Source organism: Caretta caretta, chromosome 3, assembly GCF_965140235.1.
Source record: "Caretta caretta isolate rCarCar2 chromosome 3, rCarCar1.hap1, whole genome shotgun sequence".
Lineage (NCBI taxonomy): Eukaryota > Metazoa > Chordata > Testudines > Cheloniidae > Caretta > Caretta caretta.
In genome coordinates, this window is record NC_134208.1 from 19282810 (window position 1) to 19307483 (window position 24674).

Consider the following 24674-nt stretch of genomic DNA (forward strand, 5'->3'; position numbering starts at 1 on the left):
ACCATTGAAAGCTAAAGCCAGAAATTCAAAGTAGCATTAGACACACATTTTTAATAGTGAGGGTCATTAAAACTGGAACAAGATAAGAAGGGAGAAACAGGATTCTCCATCTCTGGACGTCTTCAAATCAAGACTGGATGCCTTTCTGCAAGATCTGCTTTAGCCAAACACAAGTTATTTGGCTCAATATTGGGCTAAGAACTTGGCATATATCTGTTTTTAAAATAAACCAAGCAACTGTGCATTCTTCTGGTTTGTGATTTTCCATTTGTATGGATTTAAATTTTTATGGTTAACCATTAGCTGGATAGTCAATGGGTTGGAGGCAAACTCATCAGTTTGGGATACTACTGATCATCTGAGCTGAACCAAAAGTGCAAATCTGCAGCGTGTGAGACAGAGCACATTTTTTCATTTACAAAACTTTCTCATGTAGTTTGTTGGAAGTTTCCTAGGCAACATCCCCTTAAATCAACTATTCAGATTCCTCACCCACTTCTGTTCCCAAGTTTTTCCCCCCTCAATCCATGTGCTTTTAGTTGTCAGGCTTGCTCAGGTAATCCTCAGCAACAGAGGAGAGAGTGCGGACACTGGGACTTTTTATACATGAATTTGATGGGAGACCACACAGGCAATTAGCAGCTTTCCAGGTAAAGTTCATCCTATATCACCTACATACTGTCTTCTTTCTTCGCATTGATCTAGTGATGTCAAAACCATTCTTACCAATAAAACTCATCTAGAAAATTGCCTAATAAGATAATTTAGAAAATGTTTCACATTTAACATATCACAAAACACTTAAAATGCTGATCATTCCCTCCCACCCCCGAGGAGCAAACACTTTACTATCATAGCTCAGCCTCAGTGGGCTGTTAAACATCAGCAGCTGGACTTTTAGCAGTACAGAGGTCATGATAAATGAAACCACTGTGCTGGCTTCAAAACTTGCTTAATAATCTTCTCCAGACAAAGCGTTCAAAATGCATCTATTGTGGAGGACATCTGGGGAAATCTCATATTCATTTTCATTGGGAACTTACTGCCTGTTGTCAAATAAAAATAAATGAAAAACACTATAGACCATTTTAAAAAACATTCACACTGTAAACTTTTGTCCACTGTTTCCTTCTGCAGCATTGACTTTGTTTTTCTACTGTGTGAAAAAAATCAATATAGTATGGTATTGCAGTAAATTTCAGCTTGTTCTTGGCTTACTTTAAATAACTTCATTGTCTTCTTTTCCCCTGTCTGCGTCTGTTGTATTTGGCTCTTGCATTTATTAACATGAAACCAAGTTGAAAGAAAAATTTAAATATCATAAAAAGAAAAGCAGCAGGGCATCTGGCTTGCTCGGCTAAAGCCATGGATATCTTTACAATTTGCTAGGGTTTTCCACCACCCTCCACCCCACAACTTCAGCTTTCCTAGTCATTTTTGTATGCAGGAAGGCAACAAAAACTTTTCACTGATATAAAAATTTTTGCTTTGTAGACTTAAGAGGAGCTACAAGTTAAAAGAAAGCCAAAAACCACTACTAGTCAGTAGAATAAAATCAATAAAAAACCACTAGTGATTTTATTTCTTTACTGTTTAACATTTTCTTCCTTCTTAAAATGTATTTATGTATAAACCAGACAGCCTTGTCTCAACTGTGGGTTCCCACTATTCCCATTATTATGTTACAGATGGCAATGTGGAAAGGCACTCTGGACGACTTACAGGAAAGGGCCAAGCAACAAAAACAAAAAACTCCTATGCACTTTGCTCATTTTCTGCTCTTTGTGACATAAAAATAGATCCGCGTAGGAAAACTACAGCTCCGTCTGGAACACTCCTCGGGTAGTTAGACAAACAAAGTGGATCATTTCTAACAACAAAACTGAGAACTAAGGGCTTTCTGTGATAAAGGGAACTGGTTGCTCTCTCTGTTCAGTGATGGAATGAGGTGGGAGATCCACCAGCCCATGAAGGTCATCTTACTACACAAACAGCATATGTAATGGCCAACAGAAGAAAAAAGGCAAAGGGCCATTGGACTTCTTATTCCCATGGCACATCATAAACGAAGGGGACAAGTGTCACCCCATCTGTAGTTCCCTCTAACTCGTCATACTGAAAACAAGTAAATTCTTACTTTGGTAGTTGAAGCTGCAGATGAGTTGGCCACAAGGCTTGTTATCACGTCGCTGTTCACTGTGGTGCAAGCAGCTGTGGCTGGAGCAGGTAGTCGAGAGGGAACAATTGGCAAAGGCAACAGCCCAGGTCTGTTGTTGCAGTTGCCGCTCGCTGTACTGTTACAGTTACTAGTGTTCACATGATTCCCATTGGAGCTCCATTCTCGGCGATCCCACCCAGTGCGATAATCTCTTTCAAATCGGCTGTGGTGCCGCGACATCTCGATCGACTATGGCTTCTTCTAAAAGGGAACTCGAGAGCTCGCCTGAAATGTTAAGAGCAAAGAGGTGTTATAAAGTAAGCCCAAAGCAAAACTCCCACTCAATCATTTGGGCCAGTCCCGCCGGTCGTCACCATGCCTATTTTGCAGTACAGGTGAAATTGTGCCAATCAAACATCAGGAGAGGGGATTATGTTTGTAGCAATCTTAATTAAAAATTGAAATGAGAGAGGTAGGATGCTGACTGAACATGTGGTGGAGAGAATAGTCACTCAGTTTCCAGGGAATTCCACATGTCCAAACTTTCTAGCAGGATCTCAAGAGACAATACACAAAGAATGAAACACCAAGTTAGAAGCAATTAATCATTCAACCTCCCTGACAGCTTCCTAAAAATGTCCTTTTGAAAATTAAACCTTTCATGGATCTTGCACCAAAGAAATGTCCACCCCACCAATCCCAATGAGGGGAAGATGAAAAGAAATTTGTCATTGCTCCTGCTGCTCTCATTTATTTTAACACACACAGACTCATAGATCCATTTATAGAGTTTAAGTCCAGAAATGACCATTAGATTGTCCAGTCTGACTTTCTGTATATCATAGCCCATTAAATTTCACCCAATTACCCTTTTATTGAGCCCAGTAACTTGTGTTTGACAAAAACAGATCTTCCAGATTTGACTGAAAGACATCAAGATGGAGAATCCACCACCTCCCTTGGTGGTTTGTTTCAGTGGTTAATCATCCTCATGGTAGAAATTTGAGCCTTATTTCCAATTTGAGTTTGTCTAGCTACAGCTTCTAGCCATTGGTTCTTGTTACAGTAGAACCTCAGAGTTACAAACACCAGCATTATGAACTAAGTGCAGGGCTGGATTTCCAATTAGGCACAGTAGGTACACTGGCATGGGGCGCTGGCATTCTAGGAGTGCCTTACCTCTCTAAAAACAGGTGGAACACAAAGATCAGCTGTAGTCGGGGGGGGGGGGGGCGCACTTAAGATGCTGTGCCTAGGGGTGCGGAAGATTTAAATCTGGTCCTGACTGACTGGTCAACCACACACCTCATTTGGAACCGGGAGTATGCAATCAGGCAGCAGAGAGAGACACACACACACACACAAGTAAATAGAGTACAGTACAGTTCTGTGTTAAATGTAACCTACTAAAATAATAAAAGGAAAGTTTACAAAAAAGATTTGACAAAGTAAGGAAACTGTTTCTGTGCTTGTTTCATTTAAATTAAGATGACTAAAAGAAGCATTTTTCTTCTGCACAGTAAAGTTTCAAAGCTGTATTAAGTCAATGTTCAGTTGTAAATTTTGAAAGATCAACCATAATGTTTTGTTCAGAGTTATGAACATTTCACAATTACGAACAACCTCCATTTCCGAAGTGTTTGTAACTCTGAGGTTCTACTTCATGTCTCTCTCTGCTAGATTAAAGAGTCCTTTAGTACCCACTATTTTCTCCTCATGAAGATACTTATATATTGTAATTAAATCACCTTTCAACCTTCTTTTTGATAAATTAAACAGATTAAGCTCTTTAAGTCTCTTACTCTAAGGTATTTTCTCCAGGTCTTGAATAATTTTTGTGGCTCTTTTCTTCACCCTCTCCAATTTTTCAACATCTTTTTAAAAATATGAACACCAAAACTGAACGTAGTATTACAGTATCAGTCTCACCAAAGCCATGTAGCGAGATAAAATCACCTCCTTAGTCCTACTCACTACTACTTTTCTTATACATCCAAGGGTTGCATTAGTCCTTTTTTGCTAGAGCATTGCATTGGAAGCTCACAGTGAATTGTTTGTCCCCTCTGACCGCCCACTATGATTCCTTTTCAGTCCCTGCTTTCCATGATACAGTCCCCCATGTTGTAGGTGTGGCCTGCATTCCTTTTTTCTAGGTGTATAACTTTGCATTTGGCTGTATAATCTTTGAATGGACCCAGTTTACCAAGTAATCAAGATCACTCTGTATGACTGTCCTGTCCTCATCATCATTTACTACTCTGCCAATCTTTGTGTCATCTGCAAATTACACTAGCAGCGGGCAAGTCATCTCAGCACAGAACAGGGAAACAGAAACTCCTGAGTTCTAATCCCAGCTCTGACAATTTCACACTACATGGTGTGATGGAGTGTACCAACCCCGCACTGGCCCAGCAAGGGTTAGCCACGCACTTTGGGCCCAGGAGGCAATGTTCCCATGCACTTGCTGGGCATGCTCTGGTTGGAAGCAGTATATAAAAGGAGGAGGCTTAGCTCAGTCTGGGCTGACTGGGGAGAAGAGTGGATGCACGCTGCAGGCTCCTCCAGGGAGCCACTAGAGGGCCAGCCTGCAGAGGCTGAAGGCGCTGAACCCCAGACAACTGCGGAGGATGAGGGAGGCGGAAGGCCGCTACCCCAGAGGAGGATCCAGAAGCAAAGGTAGGAAGTTTGTCGAGAGGGGAACCTGAACCTGAAGCCAGAAGTGCTGGTTCCATATGGCCCTGGGTTGGGACCCAGTGGAGTAGGATGGGCCCAGTTCCCTCTACTTCTTTCCACACCTATCACTAGGCCCCACTGCCCAGAAGACTATGGCAGCTACATAGACTCTGGCCACAAGGCCTTGCTGTCCTGAGGACAGGGGCAGCCTCATAGACTTTGGCCAGGAGGCGTCGCTGCCTTGAGAGCAAGGGCATTTTCATGGACTCTGGCCATTAGGCCTCACTGCGCTGAGAGCAAGGGTAGCTCTGTAGACTCTGGTTATTAGGCCTCACTGCCCTGAGGATAAGGACAGCCCCCTGATCCCTGACCGCTAGGCCTCTCTACCTTGACCACAAGGAGTTACATTCACAAAAAGGGGGCATTCTCCCTCCTTTTTCTCCCCCAATGGGCTGAAATCCCGCTACACACGGCCTCGAGCAAGTCATTTAACCCTCTCTGCCTTAAAATAGTAACATTCTCCAGGTAACACTGTGACATTTGTACAGCATTAGGAAGTGAAGAATGTTATATATAAATGCTAAATACAGTTTCTCACATGAATAAATCATGAACGTTTGGTTCATTACAGCAACTCATCTATTTTACTTGCATCACACAATCCAATTTATTAGGAGATCAGTGAAACTCATTTTATATTTAAGAATGCATAAAACAAAAATGGACAAGAAAAATATCCCAACGTATGATAGCTGAAGAGATATTACTTCTTGGTATTTTTCTGCTGGATAAGGTCAGTGTTGCACTATGTGTGGTTTTACTTATCATCATGAGCAACCACAGACTGAGCAGAATTTCTGAGCACTGACACAAGCTGTCCTGTGGCTCCTATTAGCTTGTCCACCACAAATGTCTTAGCACTGTTGAGTGAGACTACTTTATCTTAAGTGTAAGGTGGAAAAAAACGTATCCAGAAAGTTCAAACCTAAGCCACTAATAGCCTGTCCTCAAGAGATATAATTCAGACATACTGTAAGACAGGAGAAAGTGAACAACTTTAGTAATAAGACACCTGGTAATACAACAGAATGGCAAGTAAAGCTGGTGCATTAGAGATGAACGTGGCCCATCAGAGACATACCATTTACAGTTAAAGACTGTTCTCCTATTGTACTAGAGGGGATTTATATCACCTTCCTTATAACAAAAGATTGGGACTATTTCTCAAGAACATAAGCAAGGAAAATTCTGCCATCTGCAGCAGTTTGTCCTTCTACTCTCTGTAGTAAAATTAAAGGAGTACTTGTGGCACCTTAGAGACTAACCAATTTATTTGAGCATAAGCTCACGAAAGCTTATGCTCAAATAAATTGGTTAGTCTCTAAGGTGCCACAAGTACTCCTTTTCTTTTTGCAAATACAGACTAACACGGCTGTTACTCTGAAACCTGTAGTAAAATTGTGCGTAGAGGCCCACATATCAGCTTTTGTAGTTGTTGTTTAGGAACCTGTTGCACCTCTTCATCCAAGAGGTGGCATTGCTTCTCTTGGGAAGGGCTGCAGGGCAAGGTTTGTCTTGAGCAGCCTATACTTCAGTCATACCCATTCAAGTACATTAGGATAGTTCTTTCGGGGGGCTCTGAGTAAACTCATGATACTCGTGTCCTGTTCAAACAGAATTTCATGGCCCCTCTGACATGCAGGTTATGAGGATGCCTCTCAACCTTTCTGAAATGACATGGAAGTGACATACCAACTTCTGATTATGGCAAAAATTAAAGGCACACTGTGCATCAACAAGGATACAGTAAACAGAACATCTTTGTCTAAATAAAAAACTTTTTAAAACATAGTGGGGGGAGATTTTCTATGAGCAATGACTGCCATCTCACAGAAAACTAGAACCAGAAATGTAGCTTTAAGGCTTAAACAATTTAAGACTTTTATAGCAGCTCTTACACCATGGTCTAAAAATACTTTACACACTGTAATCAAAAGGGGCTCTATCAACTCAAATTTACAATTTTAAAATGTACTTATCAAGCTGTGGAGAGTGGCTCACTACTGTGAGTGCCAACCTCCGGGCAGACTGTCAAGGAACTGGGCACAAACCCCAAACTGGTTGTATGTTATACAATTAGATTTCACCAATCAAGTAACAAGGGTAAACTCCTCAAGCACTATAACAGCCTTACCATGGAGTCACAGACAGTCCCCTTGGACACGCCAGTCTATCTAGCCACCCAGGCAAGCTTGCCTTTGTGATAGATGGTCCCTTACATAAAAATCACACCAATATTCAGAGACTAACAAATTTATTTGAGCATAAGCTTTCATGAGCTACAGCTCACTTCATCGGATGCATCGGAAGTGAGCTGTCGCTCACGAAAGCTTATGCTCAAATAAATGTGTTAGTCTCTAAGGTGCCACAAGTCCTCCTTTTCTTTTTGCGAATACAGACTAACACAGCTGCTACTCTGAAACAATATTCAGATTACTCCAAGCCCCAAACAACTTACCCCAGGTCAAGTGCTTCCTAGATCTCTCTCCAAAGACAATGCTTGTAGCCAATCCTATAATAAACAAATGAAAGGACCATTAACTAAGGGCTAGCCTACCCTAGAATCCCTACAGCAGCGAAGCTGTGTACCGATGCGGCCGTGCTGCTGCAGCGTTGCTGGTGCAGACGCTCTGTGCTGACAGGAGAGAGCTCTCCCACCACCTCTGTGAGAGGCAGCAGATGGATCACCTGCCGACATAGCACTGTCCACAGCAGCACTTCGGTTAGTGTAACTTATGTCATTCGGGGGTGGGGGGAGGCTTTTTCACACACCCCAAGTGATATAAGTTATACTGACATAAGTGCAAGTGTGTACAAGCCCTAAGAAAAAGGACTGAGAGTTATCTACAAGGCTAAAGGAAGGAAACATACACACAAATGAGTTACAATCTTAAGTTCCAAAAGGTGATAGTAGCTGTTATACATACAAGCTCCGTATTTTCGTTTTGGGCTAACCCAAGCCAAGCAGTTTGGTGATCCCTTGCTTACGCTTAGAAATATTGCCCCCTCCAAATTCCAAACAGCATAGTGATAACAATTTCTCCTTAACAGGAATTTTTGTTCCCTTCCCCCAGCATTCCTTTTGGGCCCCCCACTACAGAAAGGACATGGACAAATTGGAGAGAGTCCAGTGGAGGGCAACGAAAATGATCAGAGGGCTGAGGCACATGACTTACAAGGAGAGGCTGAGGGAACTGGGCTTGTTTAGACTGCAGAAGAGAAGAGTGAGGGGGTGATTTGATAGCAGCCTTCAACTACCCGAAGGGGGGTTCCAGAAAGGATGGAGCTTGGCTGTTCTCAGTGGTGGCAGATGACAGAACAAGGTGCAATGGTCTCAAGTTGCAGTGGGGGAAGTCTAGGTTGGATATTAGGAAACACTATTTCACTAGGAGGGTGGTGAAGCACTGGAATGGGTTACCTAGGGAGGTGGTGGAATCTCCATCCTGAGAGGTTTTTAAGGCCCGGCTTGACAAAGCCCTGGCTGGGATGATTTAGTGGGTGTTGGTCCTGCTGTGAGCAGGGGATTGGATTAGATGACCTCCTGAGGTCTCTTCCAACCCTAACCTTATAATATGAGATACTGATATTACAAGTAGGGTTGCCAACTTTCTAATTGCACAAAACCGAACATGAACACCCTTGCCCTGCCTCCGTTCTCTGGCCCTTCCCTGAGGCCCTGCCCCTTCCCCAAGACTCCACCCCTGCTCACTTCACCCTCCCCATCACTCGCTCTCCCCCACCCTCACGCACTCACTCACTCATTTTCACCAGGCTGGGGCAGGGGGTTGGGGTGTGGGAGGGGGTGAGGGTGTCAGGTGGAGTGCAGGCTTTCGGGTGGGGACGGGGATGAGGGGTGCAGGAGGGGGCTCTGGGCTGAGCCAGGGGCTTTGGGTATGGGAGGGGATACGGGCTCTGGGCTGGGGATGTGGGCTCTGGGGTGGGACCAGGAAAGAGGGGTTCAGGGTGCGAGAGGGCAATCCGGGATGGGGCAGGGGGTTGGGGTGTGGGCTCTGGAGAGGGGCTGGGGATGAGGGGTTTGGGGTGCAGGAGTGGGCTCCAGGGCTGGGGGTTCACAGTGCGGGAGGGGGTTCTGAGCTGGAGCAGAGGGTTGGTGCACAGGAGTGGGTGCTCTGGGAAGGAGTTTGGGTGTGGGAGGAGGCTCAGGGCTGGGGCAGGGGGTTAGGGTGCAGGAGTGGTTTTGCTCTATTACTAGAGCAGAACTGACATGTCACTCAGCAGAGAGCAGTGGTAAACGTACATAAGTCAACACCTAGCAGTTTCTACTGCATGATCTAAGACACCATGCCCCCAGCAGTTCCAGGATCAGACGATACTGACAGGCAATTACACTGATAACTAGCAGAGGAAAGGATTGCAAGGAACCCATTCATTAAGAAGTTTATTTAAGACCCAATACCCTGTTTATGAGCAAACTCCTTCCACGCCACAGCTGCCACTCTTAAAAACATTTTCTGATGTTCTCAATAAAAGTTAAGATCAAACACCGGAAACATCACTGTTTCTACATATGTCATCAAACATATGCTACAAGTTTAGACATCACTTTTGGCTGAGGACAAAGATATCTGACAGCAACAAGATGTGCAGAAGTGAGATTGTGGTGATGGCTACGTAATGCATGAGAATTCAATTGTCAGTGCTTGCTATTATTATTTTTTAAATAAAAACCAATATAAAATGGTCCCATAAATAGCTGCTTTGTGGGATGAGGGGAGAGGGAGAGGAAGTTGCTCATGAACAGGTTATTTAATTTTGAAATATATTTATGGCCCCATGGCTCACAGGCCATCTCCCTCCCCTATTTAATTGGTGAGGCCAGAGTGACACAATGTGCAAACACACCTACACTCATAACTCAAGCTTATCCCACTGAAACTATGTAATGAATGGAGCATAATCATTACATCACTCTACATGGTATTTGTCACAATGTAGTGTGTAAGATCTCTTGAAAAACTGTACTGAAATGGGATTGCAAATTATTCTCGTCAGTAGCAGGGATGGGAGCAACCATTATAGTTAAGGATGTATATACATTTCCATCCTAACTCAATTTTCAGTGGCTCCAAAATCTTCACTTTTCAGGCTAAAAATTTCCGGGCATGGTCTCTTTTCAAAGAACTTTCCTTTTGTTTTGTTCATTTATTTTTAATGTGTAAGCAAAAATAAATCTTTCAGACATTCTGGACTACAAGAATGGGGGGAAAACAAATTACCTAATTATATACAAATAACTCCTATGATTTAATAAAAAATTACCACCAAAACACATGCATGTGTGTGTCTCTACATGCACGTGTGTGTATATATCCAGTTATGGTACTTATACAGAATGTGGACCTGAGGCTGAAGAGGATCCTAATGGAAGCAGAAAAGAATCCACTGATTGTCCTTCATGTGGGAATAAATTATACTGCTAGATTCTTGCTAGGAAGCTTTAAGGAAGACTATGGCAGGCTGGGGAAGACGCTTAAAGAAATGGAGGCTCAGGTGATCTTCAGTGGAATTCTACCTGTCCCAACAGGAGGAGAGTGAAGGTGAGACAAGATTATGAAGATCAACAAATGGCTCAGGTAATGGTGCTAGCAAGACAGCTTTTAGGTGTTCAACAACTGGTAGGCATTCACGAACAGAGAACTGTTTGCATGGGGATGGACTCCACTTGAGTAGGGAGGGAAACAGACTTCTGGGGTGGAGGTAGGCACAACTGATCAAAAGAACTGTAAACAAGGAATTCAGGGGAAATAGTTGGGAGATGCTCATATGATCCCCGTGCCTGACTCTAATATTGAGCGAGAGGAAAATCAGCTAAAAGAGGTTATTGGAATGGAGAAAGGAACAACAGAGGGTAGAGGAACAAGAGGAAAGAAAGTGCCAATTCCACCTTCAGAAACAGGTAGGTGATACTGGCCGTAAAATGACTACCTAATCAGGTAAGGAATCTGGATGAAGCCAAGCAGGAATTACTAAGATGTCTGTACACAAATGCAAGGAATGCACTGCATAACAAAATGGGGGGACTAGAATTACTGGTGCAGGAAGTGAAACCAGATATTATAGGGAAAATGGAAATGTGGTGGAATGGTATTCACGATTGGAGTACAGGTACTGAAGGGAATGTGTTGTTCAAGAAAGACAGAAAGAAAGGAAAAGGTGATGGAGTAGCATTGTATATTAATGATGAGATAGCCTGTAAAAGAATTAGAAGTGATGGAATGAATAAAACGGAATTTGTTTGGGTCAAAATCACTTTGGGGATGAAAGGTAACAGAGTCTCCATTGGGATACAGCTTGGGGTCTGTTACAGACCCGGAGCGTCCACTTTGGATATGGATAGAAACCTCTTTAATATTTTTAATGAAATAAATACTGCCAGGAATTGTATGATTATGGGAGACTTTAATTTCCCAGATGTAGATTGGAAGACAAGTGCTACTAATAATGGTAGGACCCAGATATTTCCGGATGTTATAGTCAACAGATTTTTTCACTAAATAGTCCCTGAATCAACAAGAGGTGATGCCATTTTAGATTTAGTATTGGTAAATAGCAACGACCTCATGCAAGAACTGGATGTAGAGGACAACCTTGGTTTGAATTAATCCAGTTTAAACTAAATGGAAGGATAAACAAAAATATATTTATAACTAGGGTCCTTAATTTCAAAAGGGCAAACTTTAAAAAATTAAGGGAATTAGTTAGGGAAGTTGACTGGACTGAAGAACTCAACTGAATGTGGAGGAGGCTTGGAATTGCTTTAAGTCCAAATTCCAAAAACTATCTGAACCCTGCATCTCAAGCAAGGGGGAAAATTGTAGGGAAAGGTTGCAGAGCAAACTGGATGAACAATTATCTCAAACAGGTTATTAAGAGAAAGCAGAAAGCCTGGAAAGAATGGAAGAAGGGATGGATCAGCAAGGAAAGCTACCCCTTGGAGGTCAGAAAGTGTAGGGTAAAAGTAAGAATTGCCAAAAGCTAAGCAGAGTTGGACCTTGCAAAGGAAATTAAAATCAATAGTAAAAGGTTCTTTAGACATATAAATAAAAAGAAAACAAGGAAAGAAGAAGTGGGACCACTAAACACTGAGGATGGTGTGGAGATTAAGATAATCTAGGCATGGCCCAACATCTAAATGAATATTTTGCCTCAGCTTTTAATAAGGGTAATAAGAAGCTTGGGGGCAGTAGCAAGGTGGGTAATGGGAACGAGGATATGGAACCAGAAATTACCACATCTAAGGTAGAAGCCAAACTCAAACAGCTTAATAGGACCAAACTGGGGAGCCTGGATAACCTCCATCCAACAATATTAAAGGAACTGGCACATGAAATTGAAAGCCCAACAGCAAGGACTTTTAATGAATCTATAAACTTGGGAGTCATACCTTGTGCCTGGAGAATTGCAAATACAATACGTATATTTTAAAAAGGGGAGGGGAAGAATTCCAGAAGCGATAGTCCCATTACTTTGACCTCAATTGTATGCAAGATCCTAAAACAAATCTTGAAAGAGAGAGTAATTAAAGACATATAGGCAAACAATAATTGAGATAAAATACAACATGGTTTTACAAAAGATTTTTGCCAAGGTTTTACTAGATCGTACGCCCTGGTTCTCATGGGTGACTTTAATTTTCCTGATATCTGCTGGGAGAGCAATACAGCGGTGCACAGGCAATCCAGGAAGTTTTTGGAAAATGTAGGGGACAATTTCCTGGTGCAAGTGCTAGAGGAGCCAACTAGGGGGGGAGCTTTTCTTGACCTGCTGCTCACAAACTGGGAAGAATTAGTAGGGGAAGCAAAAGTGGATGGGAATCTGGGAGGCAGTGACCATGAGTTGGTCGAGTTCAGGATCCTGACACAGGGAAGGAAGGTAAGCAGCAGGATACGGACCCTGGACTTCAGGAAAGCAGACTTCGACTCCCTCAGGGAACGGATGGGTAGGATCCCCTGGGGGACTAACATGAAGGGGAAAGGAGTCCAGGAGAGCTGGCTGTATTTCAAGGAATCCCTGTTAAGGTTACAGGGACAAACCATCCCGATGTGTCGAAAGAATAGTAAATATGGCAGGCGACCAGCTTGGCTTAACGGTGAAATCCTAGCGGATCTTAAACATAAAAAAGAAGCTTACAAGAAGTGGAAGGTTGGACATATGACCAGGGAAGAGTATAAAAATATTGCTCAGGCATGTAGGAATGAAATAGGAGGGCCAAATCGCACCTGGAGCTGCGGCTAGCGAGAGATGTCAAGAGTAACAAGAAGGGTTTCTTCAGGTATGCTGGCAACAAGAAGAAAGCCAAGGAAAGTGTGGGCCCCTTAATGAATGAGGGAGGCAACCTAGTGACAGAGGATGTGGAAAAAGCTAATGTACTCAATGCTTTTTTTGCCTCTGTCTTCACTAACAAGGTCAGCTCCCAGACTGCTGAGCTGGGCATCACAACATGGGGAATAGATGGCCAGCCCTCTGTGGAGAAAGAGGTGGTTAGGGACTATTTAGAAAAGCTGGACGTGCACAAGTCCATGGGGCCGGACGAGTTGCATCCGAGAGTGCTAAAGGAATTGGCAGCTGTGATTGCAGAGCCATTGGCCATTATCTTTGAAAACTCGTGGCGAACGCGGGAAGTCCCGGATGACTGGAAAAAGGCTAATGTACTGCCAATCTTTAAAAAAGGGAAGAAGGAGGATCCTGGGAACTACAGGCCAGTCAGCCTCACCTCAGTCCCCGGAAAAATCATGGAGCAGGTCCTCAAAGAATCTATCCTGAAGCACTTACATGAGAGGAAAGTGATCAGGAACAGTCAGCATGGATTCACCAAGGGAAGGTCATGCCTGACTAATCGCCTTCTATGATGAGATTACTGGTTCTGTGGATGAAGGGAAAGCAGTGGATGTATTGTTTCTTGACTTTAGCAAAGCTTTTGACACGGTCTCCCACAGTATTCTTGTCAGCAAGTTAAAGAAGAATGGGCTGGATGAATGCACTATAAGGTGGGTAGAATGTTGGCTAGATTGTTGGGCTCAACGGGTAGTGATCAATGGCTCCATGTCTAGTTGGCAGCCGGTGTCAAGTGGAGTGCCCCAGGGGTCAGTCCTGGGGCCGGTTTTGTTCAATATCTTCATAAATGATCTGGAGGATGGTGTGGATTGCACTCTCAGCAAATTTGCGGATGATACTAAACTGGGAGGAGTGGTAGATACGCTGGAGGGCAGGGATAGGATACAGAGGGACCTAGACAAATTGGAGGATTGGGCCAAAAGAAATCTGATAAGGTTCAATAAGGATAAGTGCAGGGTCCTGCACTTAGGACGGAAGAACGCAATGCACAGCTACACACTAGGGACCGAATGGCTAGGGAGCAGTTCTGCGGAAAAGGACCTAGGGGTGACAGTGGATGAGAAGCTGGATATGAGTCAGCAGTGTGCCCTTGTTGCCAAGAAGGCCAATGGCATTTTGGAATGTATAAGTAGGGGCATAGCCAGCAGATCGAGGGACGTGATCGTCCCCCTCTATTCAACATTGGTGAGGCCTCATCTGGAGTACTGTTTCCAGTTTTGGGGCCCACACTACTAGAAGGATGTGGATAAATTGGAGAGAGTCCAGCGAAGGGCAACAAAAATGATTAGGGGTCTGGAACACATGACTTATGAGGAGAGGCTGAGGGAACTGGGATTGTTTAGTCTGCAGAAGAGAAGAATGAGGGGGGATTTGATAGCTGCTTTCAACTACCTGAGAGGTGGTTCCAGAGAGGATGGTTCTAGACTATTCTCAGTGGTAGAAGAGGACAGGACAAGGAGTAATGGTCTCAAGTTGCAGTGGGGGAGGTTTAGGTTGGATATTAGGAAAAACTTTTTCACTAGGAGGGTGGTGAAACACTGGAATGCATTACCTAGGGAGGTGGTAGAATCTTCTTCCTTAGAAGTTTTTAAGGTCAGGCTTGACAAAGCCCTGGCTGGGATGATTTAATTGGGGATTGGTCCTGCTTTGAGCAGGGGGTTGGACTAGATGACCTCCTGAGGTCCCCTCCAACCCTGATATTCTATGATTCTATGAAAAGGTAGATCATGCCAGCGCAATCTGATCTCTTTGAGAAGATAACTGATTTTCTAGACAAAGAAAAAATAGTAGATCTAATCTACCTGGATTTCAATAAAGCATTTGATACACTTCCACATTGGAAATTAAACTGGAGAAGATGGGGATTAACATAAAAACTGAAAGGTGAGTAAGCAACTGGTTGAAGGCGAGACTATAACAGGTCATGCTGAAAGGTGAACTGTCAAGCTGGAAGGAGGTTAATAATGGAGTTCCTCAAGGATCAGTCTTGGGAACAGTCTTGTTTAATGTTTTCATTAATGACCTTGGCACAAAAAGTGGGAGCATGTTAATAAAATTTACAATGACACAAAATTGAGAGGTATTGCCAATACAAAGGATGATTGGAATATCATACAAGACGATTTGGATGACCTTTAAAACAGTAGTAATAGAAATACAGTAACTCCTTGTTTTATGTTGTAGTTATGTTCCTGAAAAATGCTACTTTAAGCGAAATGATGTTAAGCAAATCCAATTTCCCCGTAAGAATTAATGTAAATAGGAGGGGTTAGGTTCCAGGGAAATTTTTTTTGCCAGACAAAAGACTATTTTTATATGTACACACACATATACACAGAATACATTTTAAACAAACCATGTAATACTGTACACAGCAATGATGATTGTGAAGCTTGGTTGAGGTGGTGAAGTCAGAGGGTGGAAGAGGGTGGGATATTTCCCAGGGAATGCCTTACTGCTAAATGATGAACTAGCACTCGGCTGAGCCCTCAAGGGTTAACACACTGTTGTTAATGTAGCCTCACACTCAACAAGGCAGCATGAATGGAGGGAGGGGGACACCCTGACATTAGCACCCATCTGCCTCCCTCCCCCGCCACACTGCACAGCAAGCAGGAGGCTCCTGGGAGCAGCTCCAAGGCAGAGGGCAGGAGCAGCACATGGCAGTGGGGAGAGGGACAGCTGAACTGCCGGCAATTGACAGCCTGCTGGGCGGCTGCTGCACAGGGAACTTAGGGGAGCGGGGAGCTGATACGCGGTCTGCCGGACCACCTTGATTCCAACCCCCACCACCTAGCTCCAGCACGCTGCTCTTCCTGCAAGCAATGGACAAAGCAGGCAGCTGCCAAACAATGTTATAAGAGAGCATTGCGAGTATGTTCCCTAATTGATCAGCAATGTAACAATGAAACAACGTTAACCAGGACGACTTTAAGGGAGGAGTTACTGTAGAATGAAATTTAATCGTGAAAATGCAATGTCATGCACTTAGGGACTAACAACAAGAATGTTTGCTATACGCTGGGGATGTATCAGTTGGAAATAACAGAGGAGGAGGAAAACCTGGGTATATTGGTCAATCACAGGATAACTACAAGCCACCAGTGTGATGCAGCTGTGAAAAAGGCTAATGCAGTCCTTGGATGCAACAGGCAATGTATTTCCAGAGAGATAGGGAAGTGTTATTATCATTACAGAAGGCACTGGTGAGACGTCATTTGGAATACCATGTGTAATTCTCGTCTCCCATGTTTAAGAAAGATTAATTCAAACCGGAACAGGTACGGCAAAGGGCTACTAGGATGATCAGAGGAACAGACAACCTACATTACGAGAGGAGACTTAAGGAGCTTGGCTTCTTTACCCTAACAAAATAAAGGTTGAAGGGAATCTGATTGCTCTCTATATATACATATCAGAGGGAACAACATCAGGGAGGGAGAGGAGTTATTTAATTTAAATGCCAGTGCTGGCACAAGAACAAATGTGTATAAACTGGCCATCAATAAGTTTAGGCTTGAAATTAGACAAAGGTTTCTAACCATCAGAGGAGTGAAGTTCTGGAATAGCCTTCCATAAGAAATAATGTAGGTAAAAAATCTTAACTGTTTTAAGACTGAGCCTGATAAATTTGTGGAGGGGATGGTATGATGAGGTTGTCTACAACAGCATGTGGCCCATCTGCAACTGTTCATAGCAAATATCTGGAGAAGAGACACTAGGTGGGGAGAATTTGAGTTACTACAGAGAATTCTTTCCCAGGTTTCTGGTTGGTGGGTTTTGCCCATATGCTCAGGGTCAAACTGACTGCCATATTTGGAGTCTGGAACGTTTCCCCCCAACACACACCCAAGTCAGATTGGCAAAGACTCTGTGAGATTTTTTGTCTTCCTTTGCAGCATGGGGCACAGATCACTTGCAGTTTAAATTAGAGTAAATGGTGGATTCTCTATAAATCAAGATTTGAGAACTTCAGTAACTCAACTGGAGGTTATGGGTCTATTACAGGAGTCGGTGAGTGAGGTTCTGTGGCCTTCAACGTGCCAGGCTAGACAATCATAAAGGTCCCTTCTGACCTTAATGTCTATGGGGCCCATTATCATAGCATCTGAGCACCTCACAATCTTTAATGTGTTTATCTTCAAAACACCCCAGGAGGTTAGGAAGTGCTATTATCCCCATTTTACAAACGAAGAACTGTGGCACAGAAAGAGTAAGTAACTTGCCCAAGGTCAGGCAGAAATTCTGTGGAAGGGGAAATTACACATTGCATAGGTGAAGCTCATTCTACACCGGCTTAATCAGCTGTGCAGCATACAGCTTTGTGAAGGTCCAGCAGCAACAAGACAGCCTTCTACACACAAAATGCAACCGCTTCTGTAAATTAGACTACCTCTAAACTTAACTAGACAAAGCAACCCTTGTTCCTGTTTGTCACATGCAATCAAAAGTTGTGTGTGTGTGTGAGCGCGCAACCAATGGGGAGAACATATACTTTTGAGGGGGGAGGGGATGACCCAGCAGTTACTGGATGAAATGTCAAATTTATAGGCAGAAAGGAGACCAAGCTGGCATTAGGCGGATGCTCTAGAAGAAGGTAATAGGCTGGAGAAGACAGATCTAGCTACCAGAATGGTATAAAAATCCTCTGGCAAGCTGAAACCTGATATACAGCTATGGAACAGGGAGCAACCCACCAGTCTATACCAATGTCCACTAAATCCCAGAATAACTCATCACTGCATGTGCTGTGCAAAATTCACACCAAACATTTAGAACCATTAATATTTCAGGGAAAGGATGCGTAAGGCTATTGACATCATATTGGTTGCATCAACCCTGATACAATGCAAATAAAAGGAGGACATCACTTCCCCACATCTTACATTTAAAGGGGGGGTGGGATTTATATACAACACTATGAGATAAACTCTCAGGGAATCTTGCAGACATCTCTCTTAACCTATCTAGGTCCAAATGTGCAACACAATGTAGATAAAGCCCTTAGAAAGGAGAGAGACAAAATTATTATCCATGCAGGATAGTTAAAATGCAGTGGGATTCCTCCTGTAAAGGTAAATGACTCTTTCTATAACCAGAGTTTCATGATTATTTCTCCTGCAAGTAATTTTCAACAATAAAATTCAATAATAAAAACACAGGGACACAATGTCTGTGTAGAATGCAGGTAACTATGGGACTAAAATGAAGGGTATTTTATATAAGAATGGCCATACTGTGTCAGACTGGATCTAGCCCAATATCCTGTCTTCCGACAGTGGCCAATGCCAGGTGCTTCAGAGGGAATGAACAGAGCAGATACTCATCAAGTATGTTTGTAAGCAGAGTATTTTAATTACGTGAGTCCCATGAACTTCAACAGGAGTCAACAAAGCCCTTGCAACTCTGGAATGAGAAGGTTATGTTATACTGACATTATGGATAAAATATCTAGACAAGGATAACGTTCTGAAAAGCACCTAAGTGATGTAAACACTAAATCCTATGTTCAAAAGCACTGAAGTCCCATTCACAGCATATATCTTAGGTAAGATGAATGTGGTCAATTCCACAGTTAATAAACAAACGCATATGTACGGATGCAAGAGCTACATTAGAAGCATTTGCAATTGCACTGCACTGCACAGACTTTGCTAGGTTTAGGCAGATCATTAAGGTAAATTTTAGTGCTTAACATTTTACATTATCTGCTCAACATTAAGAACCCTCCTCCCCCCAAGCCAAACTCTTACTGTTTTGTAGAAAAACTTTCCCAGTCATGCTCTTCCAAATGACAGCCCAGCCTATGCCTTAGGGCAGCTTTCCCCTTGCTTTCCACATTCATCTAGCCTCAGCCTCCTTAAAATGCCTGTATGGAAAAAAAGGCTTGCAGCCAGTCTAACGCTACAGAATCAGATTTCTTGGACTATTAGAAATTTAGCTTCATTAAGTAACTTCAAAACTAAAGGTCAACCTTTTAATTTAAATTTTTCCTGGATAAGCTTCTGTTTCTAAATTTAATATTAAAAAAAAAAAGTAAAATGAGAGAAATATGATATGCCATTTGCATGAAAGCCTGGAGGCATCTACCAAAGTGGCTACTTGGTTATTAGGAGAATGGAAGAAAATAAAAGAGAAATTAAACATTCAAATAAGCAGCTAAACAGCATCATTAATTTTCAGACTGGACAAACAGAAGCACATATAAAATAGCTTATTAGAAAGCTTCACAATCAGTTACATATTTGCATAGCATAAGTATTTTATGAGATCTACACAAAAACAGGGATGATGATGAGGAGAGAGACTTGATGTAATCGGCTCTAACATGAAGAACTGTAACTGATAGGGAGAAAATGTCTAAGTACTTATGCTTGAATGATTTCAGATACATGCTGGAGGGAAAATGTTACTGGATGCAGTTTTATCAGAGCATACCAATACAGCAGTCTCCTCCTTCGGCATTGGGCTAACCACACAATGTTCACATATCAGACACCACCATTATCCCAAAATATACCTATGTTTACAAGCACTCTGGATATTTTAAATTTTAAGGACACACAACACACACACGACCATATAAATATGGCTTTAAAAAAAATCCTTGAAACAATACAGTATAAAATTGCTAGGTCAGATACCCATAATGATGCTTAATACAGCTGAGTTATAAAACTCATAACAATGCCTATTTGTATGTTTCAACTAGTATTATAGTAGTGCAGAATACAGTAAATCTATGTAATACTATAGATTATAGTAAATCTTGCTGCAATAAGTGGTGCTTTTCCATCTCTAAATGGAATTCCATAAGCTAGGTCAGGTCAAAGTTGGGACATCATCTTTCCTATGCTTTTTTGGGTGAGCTGTCAGTTTTGGGAGTTGATTTACTCTGTAGAAGTGAAATAAATAAACAAAATGTTTTATTCACGCTCAAAAGTATTTACACATTATGAGGAATTTCTTATACATGTACAGAATCATTTTCTAGGCCTATAGATCCAGCTAATCCATTTTCACATTTTTGCTTAACTTATCTATTTATTTTGGACAACTTCAGTGAAAGACTTCTTTGTTAGACTAAGTCGGTAGGAATCCAATCGAGATTCTGTAAAGCTGACCTTACAAGCAGCTGTGTAGAAAGATAAGAACTAGAAATATTTGAGGGGCAAGGAAACCACTTCATTATCAAGCAAGGTCTACTTTTGTAAACCCCTGATTTAGGCTTGTAAATAGGGTAAACAATTATAAAGCTTCTGTGAAATCTAAGGCAAGGCAGACAGACTTGAGCCACCTTAGTCAGAGCTAAAAAAAACCCACCAGTAAGTGATAAAAGAGCAGAAGATCTCAGAGAGAGCTGAGGATTTAATTTTTCTAACTATATGCTGCAGGGGACAATGCAATGGGATTTTTTGCTGTTGTTTTGTTTTTTTAAATCAGCGTGCCAACACAACAGTGTCTTCTTGGGGTACAGACTTCATTACCCAAGAATGACAAGGCAAATTTGACAGTTCAGATTGTAAACATTACACAAGAGCAAAGACTTCTTATTCTAAAATACTTAAGAGGGATATGGAGATTTTTCTGCAGATAAGAAAAGAGATAAGGACCCAAAAACATTTAAGGCAATAAAAACAGCCACACTGTCAGTGATACCCAACCCTGTAAGTCTGGTTTCATCCCAAGATAAGTACACATCTTCCTAATAGAGCAATTAAAATATATACATTCTATTTCATTTTTTCTTACGAAACATTTTAGAATTTCAAAGTGAAATTTATTTTCAAATCTGATAATTCTCCATAGTTTATCATTTGTTTTCAGATGCTAATTCCTACACAGCTTCAGGGGGCTTAAATGACACATGCTGGTATCTGGTGTTTCATGTATCCCAGCATTGTGAGGTAATCCTACTTTTGGAAGTCTGAAACCATTTACACTCTTCCAACCCCCCCCCCCCCCCCGCCCATTCACTCTACAAGAATAGGAGGTGAAAAGAGCCCACACAGTGTTGGGCAGGGACCAGTGGGTATACAGGACATTGTGGGATTTGTATCGGGTCTGAAAGTCGCCCCATCTTTGTTCTTTGGAGAAAACGCTACTGGTGGCATCAGCTCAGACTTGAAGAATGGATTTTTTGGATCCACAAGTTCTTAATATGGCTGTACTGAGGCAGTATTACTCCATCCCCATGCCAGCCGATGTTCAGTGCCAACTAACTGGTAAAAGCATATTCACTATTCCACATGAGAAAGGCGGATATTGGCAAGTCACATTAGATAAGGAGTCAACTTAACTATGCACTTTCAATACACCCTGGGACAGATACAAGTTTTTCCATCTACCTTTTGGAATAAAGGCAGCTAGTGAAGTGTTCCACAAAAGAATAATGAAACATTTGGAGATATTGCAGGCATCCATATAATAGCCATGACATGATAATAGCAGCATCAATTCAGGCAGAACATGATCAGATACTGAAGAAAGTGATGGCAAGAGCTCAAGCAGAGAATATCAAGTTAAACCCAGATAAAATCCAGTTCATAGTAAAAGAAGATAAATACATGGGACGCATTCTCTCGTCACAAGGAATCAGGCCAGATGACAATAAGGTTGAAGACACAGTTAACATGAAACCTCCACGAGGCAAGAAAGCATTATGGAGGATCCTGGGGATTATTAGATTCCTTGCACAGTGCATCCTAGGTGAAGCATCTTTGACTCCTCCACTAAGACAACCACTACATGAGAACATAACTTGGCAAAGATCATGGGAATACACTGCAACAGCTAAAGACAGCACTCTGTAATGCACCAATACTCAGATTCCATGATCCCGACAAGCCAGTCGCCACACAATCAGATGCATCCAAAGATGGTTTACAAGCTTGTCTACTGTAAGACAGAGGCCCCATTTCATATGCATCATGAGCTCTGACAGAGTAGAACAAAATTATGCCCAAATTGAGATGGAACTACTGACCATTGGATTTGTCACAAAGAAATTTCATCAGTACATATATGGAGTACAGGTTGAGGTACAGTCTGATCAGAGGTACAGTCTGATCAGAGCCACTGGAGGCAATCTTCTGCAACCTCTTGGAAAAGCACCTGCAAGGCTACACCACATGCTACTTCAGTTACAAAAATATGTTCTTAAAACATACCCCTGATAAAGGTCTGTTAATTGCAGACACATTATCGAGAGCTGCAGTGGAACATACTAAAGAACCAGATGATGAAATCACTGACGAAAAGATAGTCTGTGCAGTTGAGGCCACCTTTACACTTCATTAAACAAACTGAAGGAGGGCATATGGGAAGTTCCTGTAGTGCAAGGCTGACATGTTAGTTATTGTATGTGAGGGCTGGCCATGCAGAAGAAAAGTGAATCCCAGATTGCATTTGAAAGACACTATTTCATTACAACAAGGTTTGTTAATGGCTGGTGACAAGATAATTATTCCTAATAATACAATGCAGGGAATGCTTAACTGCTTGTATGAGTCACATCAAGGCATTCAGAGAACAAAGGCACGAACTAAGCAGATAATGTATTGGCTAGGTCTGATCCAACACAGAATATCTTACAGAACGATGCAAAGTATGTCAGGAATGTAGACCAAGTAACCAAAAAGAACCATTATAATCTCATGAGATTCCTGACACCATGGCACAAGACAGCTGCAGGTATTTTTGACTTCAGCAGACATTTGTATATAGTCCTGGTGGACTACTCCAAATTTCCAGAAGTCCTGCATCTCCCAGGCAAGTCAGCACATTCCAGGATTGCTAAACTGAGAGCTGGATTTGCAAGACACGGCATCCCTGCGGAGTTAGTGAATGTCCATGTTCTGTCCATGAGCAGAAAAATGGGTAACTTGACAAGACCTTGGGGACTGTAACTCCCTCACTTCAGTCCTGGATACCCACAATTGAATGGAATGGCTGAGAGAAACAGTCAGACAACAAAATATATGTTTCACAAAACAGCTGCAGTGGGTAGAGATTCTGTTTAGCTCTTTTGGAATTGAGAAATACACCACTGAGAGGTATGGAATACTGACCCATCACAGTTGCTGCTGGGGAGGATGTTGAGAACAAAGTTTCCATCCTCACATGCACTGATACAACCCAAAATACCTCAGAGGTCTCACATGAGATTAAAGCACCTATGGGAAAGACAAAAGAACTACTATGACTGGAGGTCTAAGCCACTGTCTGTTCATTATGGGGACCCAATATGCATGAAAAAACACAATGTTGGCAATCACCAACGAATGGTAGCCACATCTCCAGAGCCATGATTATACCATATTGAGACACCCACAGGAGAAAGGTTTCAGAGCGATAGCCATGTTTTGCTGTTTCAGCAAAAACAACGAGGAGTCCTTGTGGCACCTTAGAGACTAACAAATGTATTTGGGCATAAGCTTTCGTGGGGCTAAAACCCACTTCATCAGATGCATGGAGTGGCAAATACAGTAAACAGAATATGTATTCTAGCACATGAAAAGATGGGAGTTGCCTTACCAAGTGGGGGGTCAGTGCTAACGAGCCAATTCAATTAAGATGGAAGTGGCCTAAAGACTGGGAGTGGATGGGTCACTACAAAAAGTAATTGATACTCACACCTTCTTGTCAACTGTTGGAAATGCATTGGCCTCATTAGCACTACAAAAGTAATTTTCCCTCCTGTGGTATTCACCCCTTCTTGTCAACTATTGAGAATGGGCCACTTCCATCTTAACTGAATTGCCTCGCTATCACTGACCCCCCAATAAATGGCTAGTTCTGTTCATTCCCTCTGAATCATCTGGCACTAGACACTGTCAGAAGACAGGATGCTGGGGTAGATCGACCATTGGTCTGAGCCAGCATAGCCTTTCTTATGCATTTTGGGGAGAAGGGGCTGGGATACAGCTAGAATTCCTCAGGGGACACCTGCTACCTCTTCAGAAAGCCATCACCATGTCACCAGTGCCTGAAAGGCTCAATCTAGCCCTCAGGTTCCACAGTTAAAATCAGGAAATGCAAATCTGTGATGCCAACTCCCACAAATTTATCCAAGTGATTTTGGCCCCTTTGGGAGACAGTTTCTCATGGAAGGTTCTTCAGAAGATTTTTGGATTGCTCCCAAGGGTAAAAACTCCTCTGATAGGCTGCCTTCCTCACTTTCCCACCTCCTAGGGAAGAGCACAAAGTGGGAATGTTCATAATGTTTTGTCTGACTAGTGTGTGTGTGCCTCAGTTTCCCCTATGTGTTACTCAAGTATCTAGGTTGTGGGACAAGGGGGTGTGACCATTGCAGAGGCCCTGAGAGGGCAGGTGTGACTGCTGTTTGGCTACCTGGGCACAGACAATGGCCGACTCTGTATCCCAGCAGCTGATGGATAGGGTCCATCCTTTGCAAGAATCAGCTGGA

At 42.5% G+C, this 24674-nt stretch overlaps 1 protein-coding gene across 12 annotated transcripts in view; it reads right to left on the reverse strand.

The window, feature by feature from the left end:
* KLHL29 (kelch like family member 29) overlaps positions 1-24674 on the reverse strand; it is a 598483-nt gene that overhangs the window by 386913 nt on the left and 186896 nt on the right. For all 12 annotated transcript variants that reach the window (XM_075126386.1, XM_048845630.2, XM_075126385.1 and 9 more), the window contains one exon: positions 2138-2443. In XM_075126386.1, the coding sequence (XP_074982487.1) occupies positions 2138-2398 (261 nt within the window). In that variant the 5' untranslated portion in view covers positions 2399-2443. The remainder of the gene's footprint in view (positions 1-2137; positions 2444-24674) is intronic.